Raw genomic sequence first — 18,847 nt, forward strand, 5'->3', positions numbered from 1 at the left:
CTATCATTGATAGTAGATAGTTAGAAAATTAAATATATAAAATTTGTAGTCAAATTCAGGTTATCTGGTTCATAAATTCATCAGACAGTCCGATACAACTTCTCACTAAAGAGTGGACCGTTACACCACCATAAACATGTTCCAATTTATAAATGAATGCATATTTGGAATGCTTAGAATATTCCGGATTTAATTCATATTTTTTTGGCAAAAAAAAAATTTTGCGCCGTTACGGGCCGTTACGCCCCCGTATCAGCGTTACGCCCCCGTATCCGTATCGGTTTTGGAGGTCACCGTTACGCCAACCGATACCGATACGGGACACCTTGGATTGTACTGACCATCCTTGAAGAGATGCAACAAAAGAAACACACCCTTCTAAGCCATGGGATTAATCTTAGCTTTACTTCATCCATATTCAATTTTGAAATTTTGACACAAATATTGATGCAGGAAATGAAAATCAACTATGATATGCAAGATCTCAGGCCTTATATCAAACTAATTCAGAAACATTCACATAAAATTTCCACATCCCACACAAAAGTTCAAACATTCAAGCAAGGGGAATCTGTGCGGGTTTAGGCCCACACATGTTAGGGCTGGATCAATAGAAATTATAAGTCAAACGATACTCAAAGGGAGGTAAAACTCATCTGCACATGCACGGTAATTAGTCCTTAATCTAAGAGATTCACCAATTTCAATTCAGAGAAACCGAGGATTAGAAAAAGGGCAAATAAATTGAAAATAATGCAATCTAGGGTTAGGGTTATGGAAAATAAGTATGAGAGAGATAAAATAGGCGAAAATTCTGAACCTGGCAACAGCCCACGCGCGCGGACAGGGAGCAAGGCCTGACGCACGTGCGCAAGGGCTTGGCCACACGTGCGAAGGGGCCCCGAATGCAGAAAACGCCTCCTTGGCTCTGATCGGACAGGGGAGGGCTTCAAAACCCCCGAGTTTCATATCGATCGGATGCGCGGTCTGTGCGTAGTGCTCCATCGAAGTTTTAGCCTTCCTGTAGGACCAGATTCTGGAAATTGGCTGTAGGGAGAAGAACTATTGCAAAAGCTGACGGATTCGAAGCGAGGATGATTGTAGAAGGTAAGAAGAATGGGTGATAGGAGATAGGGGTGGATTGGGATAGATATGGCTTCGCACCACGGTAGTTAGCCTTTCGATGAAGGGAGGGTTTTGCACCCAATTGCATTTTCACAACTCAAGAACTCAGAGGAGTAGAAAAACACAAGAATTTTTATTAATCTTCAATGAGAAAAAGAATTACAAGGGGTGCCTATTTATAAGAAAACCCTATACCCCAAAACTTGCGACATGTGCGCAAACTATTACTTGGCGATGAGGTAATAAAAAATAATAACTAATCAAAATAATCTAAACCGTCCATGATATTCTAAATAACAATAATAAGCAAAACCTAAAATATGAGATTAATGGGACTACTGGGCCACGATCATGAGAACCCACAATGGGCTTTACTTGACTATCCGGCCCACTCCAATGAACCAAAACTCAGTCTTCTAACTAGGAGGCCCTCCTTGGACGTCGTCATCAAGCCAAATCAACAATGGGGCCCTCCTTCTCCTTGCGTACATGCGTAGGGGGGCGGCGTGCGTGTGCGTGTGCGTGTGATGTCCCCATCAAATATATTGATCCATTGGCATATTGCCTTGTGATATATAGCTAGTTTGTTCTCTAACATTTGAAGCTTCATTCTTCTAGGAGGAGCTTTTCAAGCGTCTCTGAAACTTCCTTCAGAAATCAATACCTTAAACAAAATACATAGTATCTCTTTAAATCAATCCCCACAAAGAATAGAGAGGTGTTCGACACCATGTTCTCCATTTCCTTCTTTCCTGGTCATTTCCTAATGCGTGCTTTGTTTCCGCGTTCGTTTTGGCAATGACCTCCAAACGATCTTATCCTTTGATGTGTGTGTGTGTGTGTTTGAGAAAAATACAATCGTTTTATTTCAAAAGGAGAAAATTAAGATAAACAACAAGGAAAAAGCCCACAAATACAATATGCAGCAAAGCAACCCTAACACCACAATAAAACTAGCTATTTGAGAGATTCTCAATGATAATCTCCAATTTCCAATCGTGATTTGGCTAATGAATCAGCTTCTCCATTTGCTTCCCTCGAGCAGTGTTGTCAAAATCCTTCCATTTACGATTTACGATTTTAGTCAAACCTTAAGCAAAACGAATTGAATCCCAACCTTGAATCCCTTTTTTATATGAATCGTACGATTTTATAATTTGAATCCTGATTTATGATTCAAAGTATACCTATTCTCTCCTATTTTAAGCTTCACTTGGCTTTCATTTTATGTTTTTAAATCGGCGGGGGCTTTAAGAATCGTTTAGAAAAGATAATTTATTTTTATTTCTTCTTTATAAGAGATTAAATGATAAATATTCTCTTCAACGTTAAATCATGGAGCTTTTTTTTTGTGATTTATTACTTAACTGGTCAAAACACCAAATTAATATATGACTTAACCTATAATGTTTTTATGGATGGTTATAATCATGCTGACTTGTATGTATTATGGAATGATGTTTAGAAATCAAAATATCTTTTTTCATCAATATACAGTATCAAAGGTCGCTTTTCCACCACAATTCGACATTCAAGAAAGGCAACAAGAACATAAATTGTTGAAGGAGCTTTGTATGTTTTTTAAGGGCAATTTCATGGAAGACAATAAAGGAATAAGAATCTTTTGACACTATCATGACATGGTATTACTTGGTGCATATTGATGGCAAAAGGAAGATAGATGAGTTTTTTTTTTTTAAATCTGATTTATTTATAATTTTCATTTTTTTTCAATTTGTTTAAGAAAATTGTAAATTAATTTATAATTTTCATTTTTTTTTCAAAGTTTATAAGAAAATCGTAAAAAACCTTACGATTTGCAATCCGATACAATTTAACCCCTACTACGATTTGCAACACGATAACGATTTTGACAACATTGCCCTCGATGAGGGAACAAAGTGAATATTAAGGCCCCAACAGCAATCCCAGGCTTCTTCCACCTCGTTAGCCATTCTCCAAGGCGACAGCACCTCTTGCCAATGAAATTGCATTCCTAGATTTCCCTTCAATGATAGCTGAAAGGAAGTTATTATCTGTGGCAATCTTTACTGCCTGAAGTAGAGCGGCAGCCCCCGTGATGTTAGAATCAGTGATGCCCAGTGGCCCAGAAAATCTTGCTACAACCATACTTCAGCTGTCCCGAACCAAACCCAATACCCAAAAGCCCCATGTTCCAAAAGAAGCTCTCATCAAAATTAACTTTAGAGAGGTTCCTCGGGGGAAGGAACCCAGAAAACACACTTGGCCTGCTTGTTGTTGCCGCACCAAAGGATCACATCCCAATTCTAAGTCAGGCAGAATGCCAGGAACCCCCAAAACTGACGGTCAGCCCAGGCATACATAAGACAAGAAAGGATCTTTACCACCACAGATGACGCGGATTTATCCTGGAACACTCTTTGGTTTCTTTCTAACCATATAAACCACATCGTAGCAAACCATATTCCCCAGAGTCTGACCCATTGAACCACAATGGGTAGTAATCCAGATATCGAGCAGCTCCGAAGCAGAGTTAGGAACACCCAGAAAACCCAAACTCTGACAGAATTCATCCCCAATTGCTCCAGCCATCGGGCAGTGAATAAGAAGATGAATAGATTCATCCTCTCTGCACACATGTAGCAACCCCTATGCTTGAGATGATATATCATCAATATTTTGTCGAGAACCGCCATCCAAGCAAACAGTTTAATCTTTAGAGGAATCGGAGCTCCCTAGATTTTTGTAAATGGAGCAGACCTATGATCAGGCTCGCTAGACAAATCTCTTGCCAAAGAAGAAATAAAATTTAAAAAAAGAAAAATAAATAAATAAATCCCATCAGTCTGAATGGTCTGCACTCTCCCATCTGCACCTGAAAAGGCATATAAATATCCTTCAGGAATCATCAAAAGACTAGCCACCATGATGGTCTCCTCCTCCATGAGATTGTGATGAAGCAATATATCACAGGCAATCATCTTCCCTTGCCACTGGGAGCATTGGCTAACCACTGCTCCTTTGTTGATTGCTACCAAGTATAATACATGGACTCTTCTGCAAGCAGAGTTTCTGAGCACCAAGTTGGCATGTTTCTTCCGAAAAGTGAAAACCGCACGTTTGTACCAAAGCAGAGTTACTGTGCACAATTTTCTGCAACTCATTACAATGAATTTCTCTATAAATCTTCCTAGGCATATGAATTTCTACATGCTTCTTCTCTAGAGCATTCCAAATACTAGCAAAATTGCAAATTTGCCCCTTCCTAGAAACTTCTACAAGATACAAAAATCCCCCACTACAAAAGACCATAGTAACAATGCATAAGAAAAAAATTACGAACATGGCACACAAGCTTAGCATGATTTTTTTTGTAAGCTAAGCTTAGCATGATATTTCAATTGTAAAACAGTATTTAGAAGCTTACAGCATATAAAACTGCGGCTATCTCAGACTGCGTCAACGTCCAATCTGTATGGTCATTAGTTGCAAATAATCCCGTCAGTACCATCAAGAGAGCACCAAAGGAGTAAGAGTAAGCTGTCAGTGATAAGCTGGCCGGATACTTTGTCAAAAGCGGAGCCTGCAATTGTTGACCAACATTAAAGAATGCATGGACGAGCGTACTAGAATAGGTTTTTTTTTTCAGATAATACTCGATAGGAAACATATGTAGACGATAATTTTCATCACAGCAAAGATCCCACTCATTCAAATCACCAGCTTAACTACCAAAGTAAATGGCATTTAATACAAAATGAAGTCTTTCCAAATTAAATCTTTTCATGGAATAGCCAAAGGAAACGGAAACTGTAATGTCAACTGAAGAGATCATTTTATAGATGTGATCATTAATAGGCATAACAGATAGTCTATTACAGACTATTCTCATCCATAAGGGCACTAAAATAATACTGTTACATGAGTTGGCAACGGGAAGAAAAGGGTACAAAATGAAGTAACATATGTCGAGCTTTACAAGGAAAAGTAAAAGCTGAAAATATATAATGGCCAACAGCACTTTTGACATAGCAGGAGCTAGGTTAGATAGCCTAATTGTAATGCATAAACACAGTACTGGTTCTTCCCCTATCATGGTGGCTCAGGTATGGCACCTGCACTCCATATTACATAACAGACTCTCCTCTTTTTGTTTTGTTAGAGGTGAACCATGCCCGTGCAATAGACTCGTTGCATCGAACTCCGATAAAAGTTGATTTGCCCCAAGGCATTGTGTGCTAAGTCATTGCAGACTCTCACATGTACACCAGAGGGGCCAAGCCAATGATGGGTTCAATAATTGTATCTAGGATTCTAATTGTTTCTAGATTTATACTAAGAGATGTGTTTAAATAAGCTAAGTAGCATATGTAGTTAGGTGTTTTAGTTACACTAGCATTTGCTTAACTGTGACAAAGGTTTTTTGATGTGGACATCAGTGGTGCACCCTTTAGAGTGTACCAGAGGAGGAGGCGTCGCTGACGGACTACCGGAGCGGAGGAGTTGATGTGGATGGACATTGGGTCCATCAAACCCATTTTCTAACGTGCTACGAGTGCAAGTGCGGCATGACCGCACCCTGATCATAAATCCATAGGTCGGATTTCACACCCTACCACACGGGTGTTTTAGTTTTAGGCATTTTTGTTCTATTCCTTTATTTCAGGGGCTTTATTGCAATTTCTTTACTTTTCATCTTTTTTGTTAATTTTCTTGTTTTCAGGCACTTTAGTGCACTTTTACTTTTTCCATAGCTTATATATACATTGTGAGAAACCCTGTTTTGATTATTATTGAAAGAATAAAAATTCGTCTATTTTCTTCCTCTTTATTTAAGATATTAGGGTTTCAGGATTGGCCCTTAGGTGTTGAGGATTCCACCCCGATTTCAGGTTTCCCTCTTTCTAAGATCTTTGAGGTAAAGGAAAAGGTAAGAATCATCCTTCTCCTTTTCTTTTAACAACAAAAGGACTTATACATTCTTCATCTCAAACCCCTCATCCTCCACCCCTTTTGTTCCTCTCTGGATATCCCCTTTCTAGTTCGAACGGAAAAGAGGGATGGTTAGTCAGTAGAATCAAATCCAAGCTTAATCGTGGACTGACTTATGCTAGATATGGGATATCCTCATATCCCGAGGTCCTCCCTTTTTACTGTTTATGTGATCTTATGCTAAGGGGCATGACCCTGACGGAACAACCTCATCTTTGTGTTGAGATTTACTTAATCCCTTTGATTGGAAACAGTTAGTTAATTGGTGTATTTATTTGAATATTCTTTAACCTGATTATACATGCATCTAGGGTTAGGTCATCACATGCCGCTGCATCATTTTTTTTTATTGCTTAATAATATAAATCTAAGTGGAAGAGGTGAGCCATGCCCATGCAAGAGTGTTTTTTTTTTAATCGCTTAATAACTATGATAAAGTTTTTGTTAGACCAGCTTTTGCTAGTTCCTTGTTGCACCTTTAGTTTCTGGCTGTTTTTCTTTTCTTTTCTCACTTCTTGCGAGTTTCTATAAAGTAGCCGTTACCTCTCAAATATATATATAGATATATATATATATATATATATATATATATATATATGAATATGAGTGGAGAACATGAATTGAGAGAGAGAGAGAGAGAGAGCAATTTTTTAAGCTCCTCACCTATTTGCTTGGGGATAGTGGTTTTGTTGCTTTTGAGATCATATTCTCAGCCTAGGAACGTACACAGTTCTGCAGCCCTTCTCAAGCTTGGATCCCATGGTGTTGTGTTCTAGAGAAATTAGAGACTTGTGACTCCTCATGCACACACTTGCAATTGTGGGAAGTAGCAAACACTCAGCATCAACACCCATAGCGCCGTAGTGGGTCGCAGTCCAGTAATTTAACTACATGGTCCATTGATGTAACGCATGATAGTGGTACACATGAAGTGGGACACGAGCAAGATTTGGTGGGTCCATGCGGGTGGACCATTTAAATTATCAATTGATGAAGCAAAAGAAGGTCAAAACAGTCCACATTTAGGAAGTTGTTGACAATCAATAATATTCTTTTCCTAGCTTGCATTAGAAGTAATTCATAGGAAAAGGAAGAGAAGCTTGAAAACTTTCATAGCTGTGATGGGAAAAGGGGTGTTTGATTAGGAACTTTATTGGTGGGAGACTTTGGGGGACTCTAGGTCCATTTTGCTTTAAATTGGTATGGTTTTGATGCAATTTTATGTGGTTCCAAGGTAGGTATTGAATGGGCATGCTTGTTGGGGAATAGAGTGATGTAAATGAGTCTTTATGGGCAGTCCTATATAAGGGGCAAGGGAGTTTTGGTTGAGCTTGTCTCTCTTGTTATGACCCTAGTATTGGGTGAAAATCTATGAAGACAAACCTTCTCTCACTCTTCTCTAATTATTTGGTATCAGAGCTTGTACTCTCACTCCTATGGCAGAGCTTCATCAATGTTCAAGTTCTTGCCATGGTAGCAAGATGCAGTGGACATGGCCACCACTCGTGTGGAGGATGATGCTAGAAAAGATGATCAACAAGAAATTTAAAATAATAAATAAATAAAACTCCAAACAATCTCTCATCCATTGGATAATATTGAGCGGCGCCAAGAGGAAGCTCATATCAAATCTCAATTTGTTGAAACCAACTACGAATCAAATACTGAAGAACATGATTTGTGTGACAAGCATGCCAAAGATTTGGATCTTGATAAAGGCCCAATCTTCGACAAGAGGTAATGTTTCTTAAGGTGCTCTTCGACAAGGGGTAATGTTTCTTAAGGTGCAATGCCAATAGTTGTTGATGGATCCAAGTTTGTTGGAGAGGACTCTTTATGTCAGTGTATTCCATCCTTAAGCATACATGAAGAAAGACTTAATACTTACCAAGGAAGATCAAAGTGCACCACAATTAGCATGCGTGATTGGAATCATCCATTATGATGATTGGCATGAACCAAACTTTTCTACAAGGCTTTCCATAGAGCAAAACTTGAGCGCATGATAGTGGTAGACATGAAGTGGGACATGTGCAAGATTTGGGGGGTCCATGTGGGTGGGCCAGTTGAATGGTAAATGGATGAGACAAAAGAAGGTCAAAATAGTCTAAATTTAGGAAGTTGTTGACAATAAATAATATTCATTTCCTAGCATGCATTGAGAAGAATTCATAGGAAAAGAAGCTTGGAAACTTTCATAGCTGTCATGGAAAAGGGATGTTTGCTTAGGAACTTTATTAGTAGGAAGTCCATTTTGCTTTAAATTTGTACTTTTCCGATGCAATTTCATCAGATCCCAAGGTAGGTATTGAATGGGCATGCTTCTTAGGGACTAGAGTGATGTAAATAAATCATTTCTGGCAATCCTATATAAGGGGCAAGGGACAAAATGAATTTTATCAATCCAATCCCCACTTTAAACAAGTAAATTTGTGTTTTGGTTGAGCTTAGCTCTCTTTGTAATGACCCTAGCATTGGGTGAAAATCTATGAAGTGAAACCTTCTCTCTTCCCTCCTAGTTCTTGTGATTTCTCTTATTTTGGCATCTTCTCTCCCTCTTCTCCTCATTATCCATGCAGCTCAGTCTAGAACCTTAACTACAACTAACATACATGCAGTGTTCGAGTTGTCGGTATCGCTACAAGTTTCGCTGGCCGGAGATAAAAATATAATATCGTTATCGCCGATAATTTCGCCGATAAAACCAAACGAGGTTTGGGCAAATGGTCTTCACCGTAGGTTTGCTCCCTATAGGTGAGGGTTCGATTCCCCTCGGCTTTACCCGATACACGTAGTTGTGGGTGATTGCGTGTATCCGCAGGGATTAGTCTCACTTCAAAAAAGAGGTGGGGACACCCTGTGTCTTCAAAAAAAAAAAATATCGCCGATAACCGGAAATGCAGGGAAAAAGGGGAAAACATGGAGAAAATGGTGGAGTTTTTCAGTGAAACTTCATGACATGCCTAAATACACATATTTACATATTTAGGAATGAAAAAAATGCAAAAAAAAAATGCATTAAATAAGAAGTTTCCATTTAATGGGGGCCAAAAGGCATGCGTTGTCGTAAGAAATTACTCAAATAGTAACCAAAATGAGTTTATATATACAAATGCAAGCTTATAACAATTAAGACATGCAAAAGTAAATGAATTTAAAAAAAAAAAAAAATACAGATTTCTGGCCACATTTCATCCCCACATAGAATGACGAGGTGACTCGTAATCATCGTCCGGATCTTATGGCAGTTGAGAGTAATACTATTGCCCAACATGTTGGGCCCACCATGAATGTGTGTGGGTTATCCACGTCTTCCATCTGTTTTTTCAGCTCATTTTAATGGTTGTTACGAAATTTGAAGCAGGTCCAAAGCTCAAGTGGACCACACCACATGAAACAATGGTAATAATGATTTCCACAGTTGAAACCTTAGTAGGGCCTACAGTGATGTTTATTTGTCATCCAACCCGTTCATAAGATCACAAAGACATGGATGAAGGAAAAACACAAATAACATATTGATCCAGAATTTCTTTGGCCTCATGAAATTTTAGACGATATAATTTCAATTCACACTGTTTCACGTGGTGAGGTCCACTTGAGATTTGGATATACTTAGTTTTTGAGCTAAAGCCCTCAAATTATCTGTTAAAATGGATGGACGGAGTGGATAAAATATATAAATCACGCTGGACCCCACATAATTTACTCAATACGCGACACATGTACCCACCCAAGTCCGTAGGGATGCGGATTAGCTACAACAGGTTGAGCAGCAGCGAGACTTGCCACTGAAGTGACATCGAGCAGTTATGTGGCCCCACCATGGTTTATGTTTCGTATCCACACCGTCCAACCATTTGAAGATATCATTTTAGTGTATGAGATAAAGAATGAGTCAGATCCAAATCTCTAATTAACCACACCATGTGAAAACAATAATGATTGGATAACCACCGTTAAAATCCTCCTAAGGCCCACTGTACTGTTTATTTGTTATCCAATCTGTATGATTAGGTCATACAGACCTAGATGAGGGGAAAAATCAAATATTAGCTTGATCCAATACTTTTATAGGCCCCAAAAAGTTTTTAATGGCCTACGTTCGTTCAACACTGTTTCTTGTAATGTGGTCCACTTGAGATTGGGATATACCTCATTTTTGGTCTCAAACTCTAAAATGGTCTCGAAAAATAGATGGACAGTGAGGATACAACACATACATCATGGTGGGGCCTACAGAACGTTATGGTGGGCCCAACGAATTGTTTAACGGTGAAAATCATTATCTCTGCCGCTATTTGTGGTGTGGTCTAGATGATCTTTGGATATGATTCATTTTCTGGATAATGCTCTAAAATAATCTCAAAAAATAGATGAATGGTGTAGATATAATAAATACATCACTGTGGGGCCCATGTAACTTTAATCTCCTTTGAACCATTCGTACTACTCGGAGCTCGAGGAGCCTTAGTGCTCGTCTGCGCACGACACGTACCTACAGTAGCTATATAGCTACTGTGTGCTACACCAGCCAATCCACTTCCCTTTTTTGATAAACCGGCAACAACAATGGCGATGTCAATGATTTTTCCGTTAAAACTCTCAAAAATCTCTCCCCAAATTCAGATTTTTTTCAAATCCCAAATCAAATCCCCGTAAGCCTAGGTAGAAATCTAGTTTCCTTTTAAAGTTATTCTATTAGAAGGAAAAAGGGGGTTTTGGGTTTTTCGTTCTTGTGAAAGATCCGGCATTGTTGATCGCGATTGGCCAACCAAATCCAGCCGAAGGCCACTCCTTGAGGTGGATCTTGAGTAAAAAGGTAAGAGAGTTTCTTCTTCTTCTTCTTCTTCTTCTTCTTTTTTCTATATTTTTTTCCGAAAAAGAGGGTCGTCGCCTAATGTCGCCGAAAACATGGCATTTGTTTTGCCTATTTTATCGAAATCTACAGGGTAGTTGGCTGATTTCGCCAGTGATCCGACATCCAGAAGAGAAACGAAATATTGGGTTTTCGGTATCGCAGGTTTGGCAACACGGATAATATCGGCGATATTATCGATTTCTCGCCGATAACTCAAACACTACATACATGAAGCTATGTAATCCCACTAAAGTGTCTGTACAAACCTCAAGGTTCTGGAAGCCATGAAAGAAATCTGTTCTTTCTGCTTGTCAATGTGCAATGCAATTTTAAATCAAGCATGAACATCCTACATGTCAGCTTGTAATAGCTACCACATAACATTCCAATTACCCATCCATGGCTAAGGTATTCCATATTTTTTGTGTTTCAATTGAATTTGACGTCACTGCCATGCCAAATGTCCAGAAGTCGACCATCCTAGTGAATGAGGAAAGCAAATCACACCTTAACCTACTAAACTAATATGCAGCAGTAAGAATTTGTATCAGAAACAATGGAGCAAATACATAAACAGGCAGAACCACAAAGCCTTCCACTTCTTCACAAACTAGCACCCACAATGAGACAGACACCAATGTCAATATATTTTCAGATATACCATAGTCATACACACTATATTTATTAATCATCTTAAGCCATTCTCAGGTAAATAAAGAAAATTGAGAAGACTAACATAACAAAATTCTGGTCTAAATATACTAGCAAACAACTGTGTTGTCACGCATTTTTCTTCCAGAAACACGAACAGATGAACCACTTGTTACACTAGTTCAAGAGTAAAGCCAATAGGTTTCTACCATGAGATTTGTCAATCCATGAACTGAAATCAAGTTGTTCCTTCTGACTCTTCACTCTATATGATGCACAATGTGATATACTATGATGAAATGTGAAGGCACACAGCCTGCAACTGCCTAGGCTAGTGTTCTGGTTTTGAAGTTCATCATCTTAGACAATTTGAAAATGAATAAATAATATAAGATAATGCACCAATATCTCCTCAGAAATCCCACAAAGTTTAAACTTAGCATTCACAACTAGCGCTATTATTTTGAAATGCTTCACTTGAAGCAGCATAGCCTACAAGAAAATAATTTCAATACCTGTAAGGCCAGATAAACTGCCATGCACATACAATTCCCTATTAAGCACAACACACCAATGTGCCAACGTTCAAGCCCAAACTCCATCAAGCCAGATGTTAACCATCCAGCAGGCTCTGGTTGAGATTTTGCAATTATCTCACTTTGAGATACAGGGTCCACATAACCACTCCCAATTATAGCTGGACCTCTGTAAAAAACCATTAATATTGCTCCACAAACACAGATGAGCGTGCCTCCAACCTTTGCCCGTCCTTCATTTTGGAGCAAATTCACTGTTTCGGTACTGCGTGCATGAAATTTACAGAATAATATCAAACTAAGTGAGACAATAACTAGTATGATCTTCAATGAATACAGAGTAATAGACCAGCAATTCTCACCCCATTATTGCAGCCAAGAGAAATGTAAAGACTGGTATGGCAGGCTGTACAGCTGCAGCATAAGTTGGATTTGTGTAGCTAAGGCCAATTAGAAATAAAAGCTGGTTGCCAAATATCCTATTAAACCATTTAGGCTGCTTAGTAAGACATCTTCTACATTCCACTCAATATGCAGAAATAACATGAAGTATGAGTGCAATGTGATTTGTGTTTAATTACCCAGTTAACCCGAGAAAGAAGAATGATATAAGGAGGCGGGGGGATATTGGTAGGCGTATCCTTCTGCCAAGTTTAAAATTTAAAAAAAGAAAAAGAAAAAGAAGCATCACATATTACTTTCATCTTAATTATTAAACAAGGTGCTATTGCTAAAACGAAAAAAGAAAGGGAAAAAAATGCTAAGTTGCATCATTTATGAATTAAATTTATTAAATGAATACATGAGACGAGTCAGCTCTATAAGCATAAAAAGGATAGTATTGAAGATGTATCTGTTCATAAGAAAAAATAAAGTAACATGACATGTGTTCTATGCCCATGACAGATGTAGAGCGGGCTCCAATTTCCAGTGTGCTACTAACCACAATTCCATTCTGGTGAAACTTTTCTTTGATAGAAATCTTTGGATGTAAAAAGAAGTTACAGAAAGGATATTGAGCAGAATAATTCTTCTTTATGCCAATCCAAGCATTTGGTGGGGAGTTAATGTTAATCAGCAACTCAGATAACATATGGTTACCAGATTATGGCATGAAGTACGTGAAAATATTGGTAAGCTGGTGGGAACAGCATTGCATCTTAAGGAGGTTTGGATGTAAGGACATAATTATCTCACAAAGAAGCTAAACATAATTTCAAGAAGCTAAGCACAGAGATAACACTTAATCCTGCTATCCTCATCAATGACATCTACAAGGTCAGCATCAAAGTTAGCTGGATTTACAAGTAATGCAAGCGGGAATGATCATAAGAACGTGCAACAAAGATGTGGCTTCCAAAAACCCAATTTGCGGGTTCTAATAACCCATTTGGTGGCCCCTCGTATGTAGTTATGTTCGTGGCATGATTTGCAGTCATAAGTTAGGCCATGTTTGGAAATGCGGATTCCATGCCAAACAGTAGAAAAGGAAATGAGTCTTCTTCTGATATGACAATTTGTGTTGTTTGAACAGCAAAGAAAATGGTGGATTCCACCAAGCAATCATTATCCTTTTCCATGTTTTGGATTCTTGGCACAAGAAACTGGGTGAGTATTGTCAGAGGAATATGAGATTTCCACTTGGTACCCAGTCAAGAACTCAAAATTGGATTCCATGTTTCAATAATTTTCATGCATACTTAGTATTATTTCCTTAAGATTATAGTTAGAAGGGATTTTATGTAATATGTGGCCTAATAAGGGCCTATTTGTAATTTCAATAAGTTGCTTTTAAATAGGAAAAAGGAGGCTGAATAGAGCCCTAACGTATTCTCCTCCATTCTTCTTCTTTTCTTCTTATTTCTTTCTCTTCTTCTTCCCCTTCTTCTATCTCTCTCCCTGTAATCTTATTCCCCTTTCTACTTGGTATTAGAACAAGGAATAACCTGTGTTTTCCACATCCTAAGGCCCCTACAGCTATTTGTCACGTCATAGGGTTGTACGATTGACGTCAACAATCGTACAACTACATACTTTAGGCTTGAAGAGTATAGGATCTGGATCGGCCTGATTTTTGGGAGTTTTAAGCCAAATTTCCACAGATTAGAAGGTAGGATGATCTTTTCTTTTGGAAATTCTAAAAAAATTACAATTTTTTGTTATTTGATTTGTTCTTCAAGGCAGGGATTTTTTGTCTATCTGGGCTATTATGAAGGTTTAATCCGTACAGAGTTTCTCTAGCCATTGGTTCTTGTCTCTCTTGATTTGGAGAAGTTTTGATGGAGTTGTGAAGTATTTTAAGTTATGTTGTCGTACCCTCCTTCAGTCACGTTTTTTCTGTTTTTTTTTCTCTCCCCAGAATACTGAGGAGATAAAATCAGATTTTTTTAGCAGTATTTTTGTAATACTTTGGAAAATAAAAAAGACTTGTTTTTGTGCAATGTCGAGTACCAATGGTTCAAATGCTTCTTCCAATGTTCCTAGGGCCTTAGACTCCATGTCTACCACAAGTGGTCATGGTGACAACCCTAGTTTGCACATCACAACTATGAAGTTGGACATCACTAATTTCATTGAATGGTCTCGATCTGCCAAGATGTTTTTTTTTTTTTGAAAGATGAGAATTTTATTGAAAAAGAAACAACAACAACAACAACAACAACAACCAAAAAAAAAAAGAAGAAGAAGAAGAAGAAGAAGAAGAAGAAATCTGCCAAGATGTCTATCAGCGAGGAAAACTAAAGTATGTGAGTGGCCAGGTGAAGGAACCAGCTACTGAAGATGCTTCGTATTATAAGTGGGAGTAAGAGAACTTGATGGTGATGTCTTAGCTACTTAACTCCATGCAACCTCATATCAATAGAAGATTCTTGTTCCTGTAGACAGCCAAGGAAGTCTAGGATAAAGTTACCAAAACTTATTCCAGCAACAGAATATTGCCCGTGTCTCTCAGGTTTGCCGGGATATTGTCACCCTTCATTAGGGGGGATAAGAGTTTGGCTACTTATTATTCCACTCTTGAGGGTCTATGGGAAGAGTTGGATCATCACCAGTTATTACAGTGGGATACTGATGGTGATAGGGAGAGACATCGAATATAATAGAGTATTTGAATTCTTAGCTGGGTTTGAAAGTAAGTATGAGTGGACACGCGCGCAGATCTTGGGGACAAATGAGCTTCCTACATTGCAAGTTTATTCTCTAGTTCAAAGTGAGAAAAGACGGAGGAAAACCATGTAGCGAGTTCCAGTTCCTTCCAACAGCAATCATTCAGCTCTTACAGTCTCTTCCGGTAACTCTAAGGGTGGAAAAGGATTCAATCGGAAGACTAGAGCACCTGATGAGAATAATAAGTTGAGATACGAGTATTGTGGGAAGACCCCACCATACATGGGAGACTTGTTAGGATCTTCATTGTAGACCAATGAAGTTCAACTGTTCTGGGCAGCCCTCCAATGGCCTTGTTGCTACCTTTGCTCCTCCATCCTCAAGTGCTAACTCTTCTTCTACATCAACCCCTCCTACTAGGCAACCATCATCGACCTTGGATAGTTTGTCTATTACGGCATTGAGCCACCTTCGTCGTTTACTTTCCCAATTTGAAGGTCCATCTGCTTCTACTTCATTCACACAATCAGGTATACATGTGTCTGTTAACATTGTCTGTCAGTCCTCATCCAGCCCAGCCTGGAGCATTGATTCAGGTACATCTAATCACATGAAAGGTCTGTCATCCATCTCTTGCATACAGTCTATCTTCTGGAAGAGATAAAGTGAGAAATTGTTGATGGATCCCCATCAATGCAAGGGCATTTTCACACCAAGCTCAAGTGGGATTGCCTGTGAGATGCAGGGGCACACTCAGGATGGGCGGCCCGTGTGAGGCTGGTGGCTCATGAGAGGCGAGCCCTACCCGTGTGAGGCTGGTGGCTCATGTGAGGCGGTACCCATGTGATTTGGGGCCCACGAGGGGGGTTCGGCCGAGGTCCTAACCCATGAGATATAGGGCTTGGGCTATGAGATAAAGGGATTGATTTGTCATGCTCTAACAATTCGAGCTTTTAGAGCTAGTGGCTAATTGTCTCGCATCAAATTGGTATCAGAGCGGGAAGTCTCGTGTTCGATACTCCTCACCAGAGATGATTAATGTAGGGGCATTTTCACACCGGACTCGAGTAGGGTTGCCTATGGGATGCAGGGGTACACTCGGGGTGGGCGGCCCGTGTGAGGTGGGTGGCTTGTGAGAGGCGGGCCCCACCCGTGTGAGGCAGGTGACTCGTGTGAGGCGGTACCCATGTGATTTGGGGCCCACGAGGGGGGTTCGGCCAAGGTCCTAACCCATGAGATGTGGGGCCTGGGATATGAGATAAATGGATTGATTTGTCATGCTCTAGTAGTTCGAGCTTTTAGAGCAAGTGGTTAATTGTCCTGCATCACCTATCCTCCACCTTTGAAGAGAGTGATATGATATCAAGCTTAGTGATCGCTTGCCTCTATTTCTATTCTTCATATTCCAAATTCATCTACAAATTTATTATCTAGAGTAGTCCTACCAAAAATTTAAACTAATGCGTAACTTTATTTCCCACCCACCGTGTTTTCCAGGACTGTATAACGAGGAAAATGATTAGGAGTGGCCATGAAGTGGATGTTCTCTACCTTTTGGATATTGATGGTTCTCCTACAACCTTACAATTAAGTAGTGTCTTGGTAGGGATAATCCCAGGTTAGGCTATGGTATAGTCATTTAGGACATTTGTCTTTGCAATCATTGAAGTTATGATTTCCATTTTTGTTCAAGTCGCCATAATCTATAGTATGAAGTTTGTGAGTTGTCCAAGCATTACAGATCAAACTTTTTCCCCAAGTTCGAATAAAAGTTTGTTTGTTTCATATGGGGGGAAGGGGGGTTTCCATTATACATAGATGGCTATCGATATTTCATTTCTTTTGTGGATGATTTCTCTCGTTGCACTTGGTTGTATCACATGAAGGCTCGTGATGAAGCACCACATATTATTAAAAGGTTTCATAAAATGGTACTATCCCAATTTGATAAGAACATAGAAATATTTCGGTCAGACACTGCTTGAGAACACTTTCAAGGTAAATGACGGAGTTATTTAGAAGAGTATAGGATGATTCATCAAAGCTATTGTCCATACACTCCTCAATAGAATGGAGTGGCAGAATGGAAGAATCGTTATCTTCTTGAAGCTACTCGAAGCCTCGGAAGAATCATTATCTTCTTGAAGCTACTCGAGGCCTCCTGATAGGGATGCCCATTCCAAAGCAATTTTAGGCTGATGTAATGCTTACAACCGCCTTATCTTATTAATCATATGCCATCTAGTGTATTGAAGTCAAAATCCCCATATCAGGTCCTTTGTCTAGATCAACTATCTTTCATTGTTCCACCTCATATCTTCAGATCATGTCTTAGGTCTGAACCAGACCAATTTAGATCCAAAATCCATTCAAGGGTATCACTCCACACAAAAGAGATATAAGTGTTTTAACCCTATGTTCGGAAAATGTTTTGTCACTATGGATGTCATTTTTTTCGAGGCCATGCCATATTTTTCACGTAATCCTACCTCTCTTCAAGGGGGACTTAGTGAGTTGGAAGAGAGGCATCCTTCCCCAACTTATCTCCTTCATATTCCTATTTCTTTCAGTCCATCAGTTGCTACTCCAGTAATTCCAAGGCAGCCTACAATGCTACTACCCATGCAGCCTAGAACTCACAGGCAAAGGAACTACAAGTATAGTAGTATACACAATACAATAAAAGGAGGCGATCACTGCGACATGCCCACGCACCGATTTCGATTCCTTGAACCCAAGTAATCATTCTGCTTTGTTTGTTCATTCTTCCTCTAGGGATAGTGCTCTCATTGCCTTACACAAAGGGAAGCATTAGCATTCTTCACATCCCATATCTAAATTTGTTTCATATGCAACCTTGGCTCCTTCCTATTATTATTTTTTTTGTCATTGGTTTATTCTGTTTCTTTGCATTCCAAATTCCAAGAGGCGATCTCCAATCCAAAGTGGTGTAAGGTTATGATGGAAGTGATGAGGGTATTAATGAAGAATGGCACATATGAATTGGTAGGTTTACCCAAAGGAAAGGACAATGGGTTGCAAATGGGTCTTCAAAATTAAACACAAGGCATATGAGTAAATTGAAAGGTATAAAGCCAAGCTTGTTGCTAAGGGGTACACTCATACATATAGGATTGACTATAAGAAAACATTTACACCTGTAGCCAAGATGAACTCAATACTGGTCTACTATTACTTGCGGCCAATTTTGCTTCGTCATTATATCAGCTAGATGTGAACAATGCATTTCTCCATTGAGACTTGAAGGAGGAATTGTATATGGCTCCAGCTCTGCCTGGTTTCAAGTTCCCTAATAGTGAAGGAAAGGTCTATAGGTTAAAGAAGTTTATTTATAGACTTAAAACAATCTTACTAGGCGGCATGGTTCGAGAAGTTTAGTTAGCTATGAAGAGGATTGGTTATTCCTAGAGTCATGCCAACCATACACTCTTTGTGAGGTGACAGAGTCAATTGACCACGGCTTTGATTGTTTATGTGGTAACAGGAGAATCATCTCCTTTTTTGTCTTAAAGAAAGAAAGAAAAAAGGAGATGATTCTCAGGAGATTCAAAATTTAGAGAAATTTTTGGCA

At 39.1% G+C, this 18,847-nt stretch overlaps 1 protein-coding gene across 4 annotated transcripts in view; it reads right to left on the minus strand.

The window, feature by feature from the left end:
- Positions 1-18,847, minus strand: part of LOC131233615 (WAT1-related protein At4g19185-like) — a 45,074-nt gene that overhangs the window by 16,478 nt on the left and 9,749 nt on the right. For 2 of the 4 annotated variants that reach the window (XM_058230395.1, XM_058230393.1), the window contains exons 2-5: positions 12,729-12,791; positions 12,510-12,626; positions 12,127-12,412; positions 4,535-4,690 (exon numbers count right to left, since the gene is read on the minus strand). In XM_058230395.1, the coding sequence (XP_058086378.1) occupies positions 4,535-4,690; positions 12,127-12,412; positions 12,510-12,626; positions 12,729-12,791 (622 nt within the window). The remainder of the gene's footprint in view (positions 1-4,534; positions 4,691-12,126; positions 12,413-12,509; positions 12,627-12,728; positions 12,792-18,847) is intronic. The other 2 variants (XM_058230396.1, XM_058230397.1) reach the window with 2 other exon arrangements.

The sequence above is a fragment of the Magnolia sinica genome, chromosome 18 (assembly GCF_029962835.1).
Source record: "Magnolia sinica isolate HGM2019 chromosome 18, MsV1, whole genome shotgun sequence".
NCBI classification, from domain to species: Eukaryota; Viridiplantae; Streptophyta; class Magnoliopsida; order Magnoliales; family Magnoliaceae; genus Magnolia; species Magnolia sinica.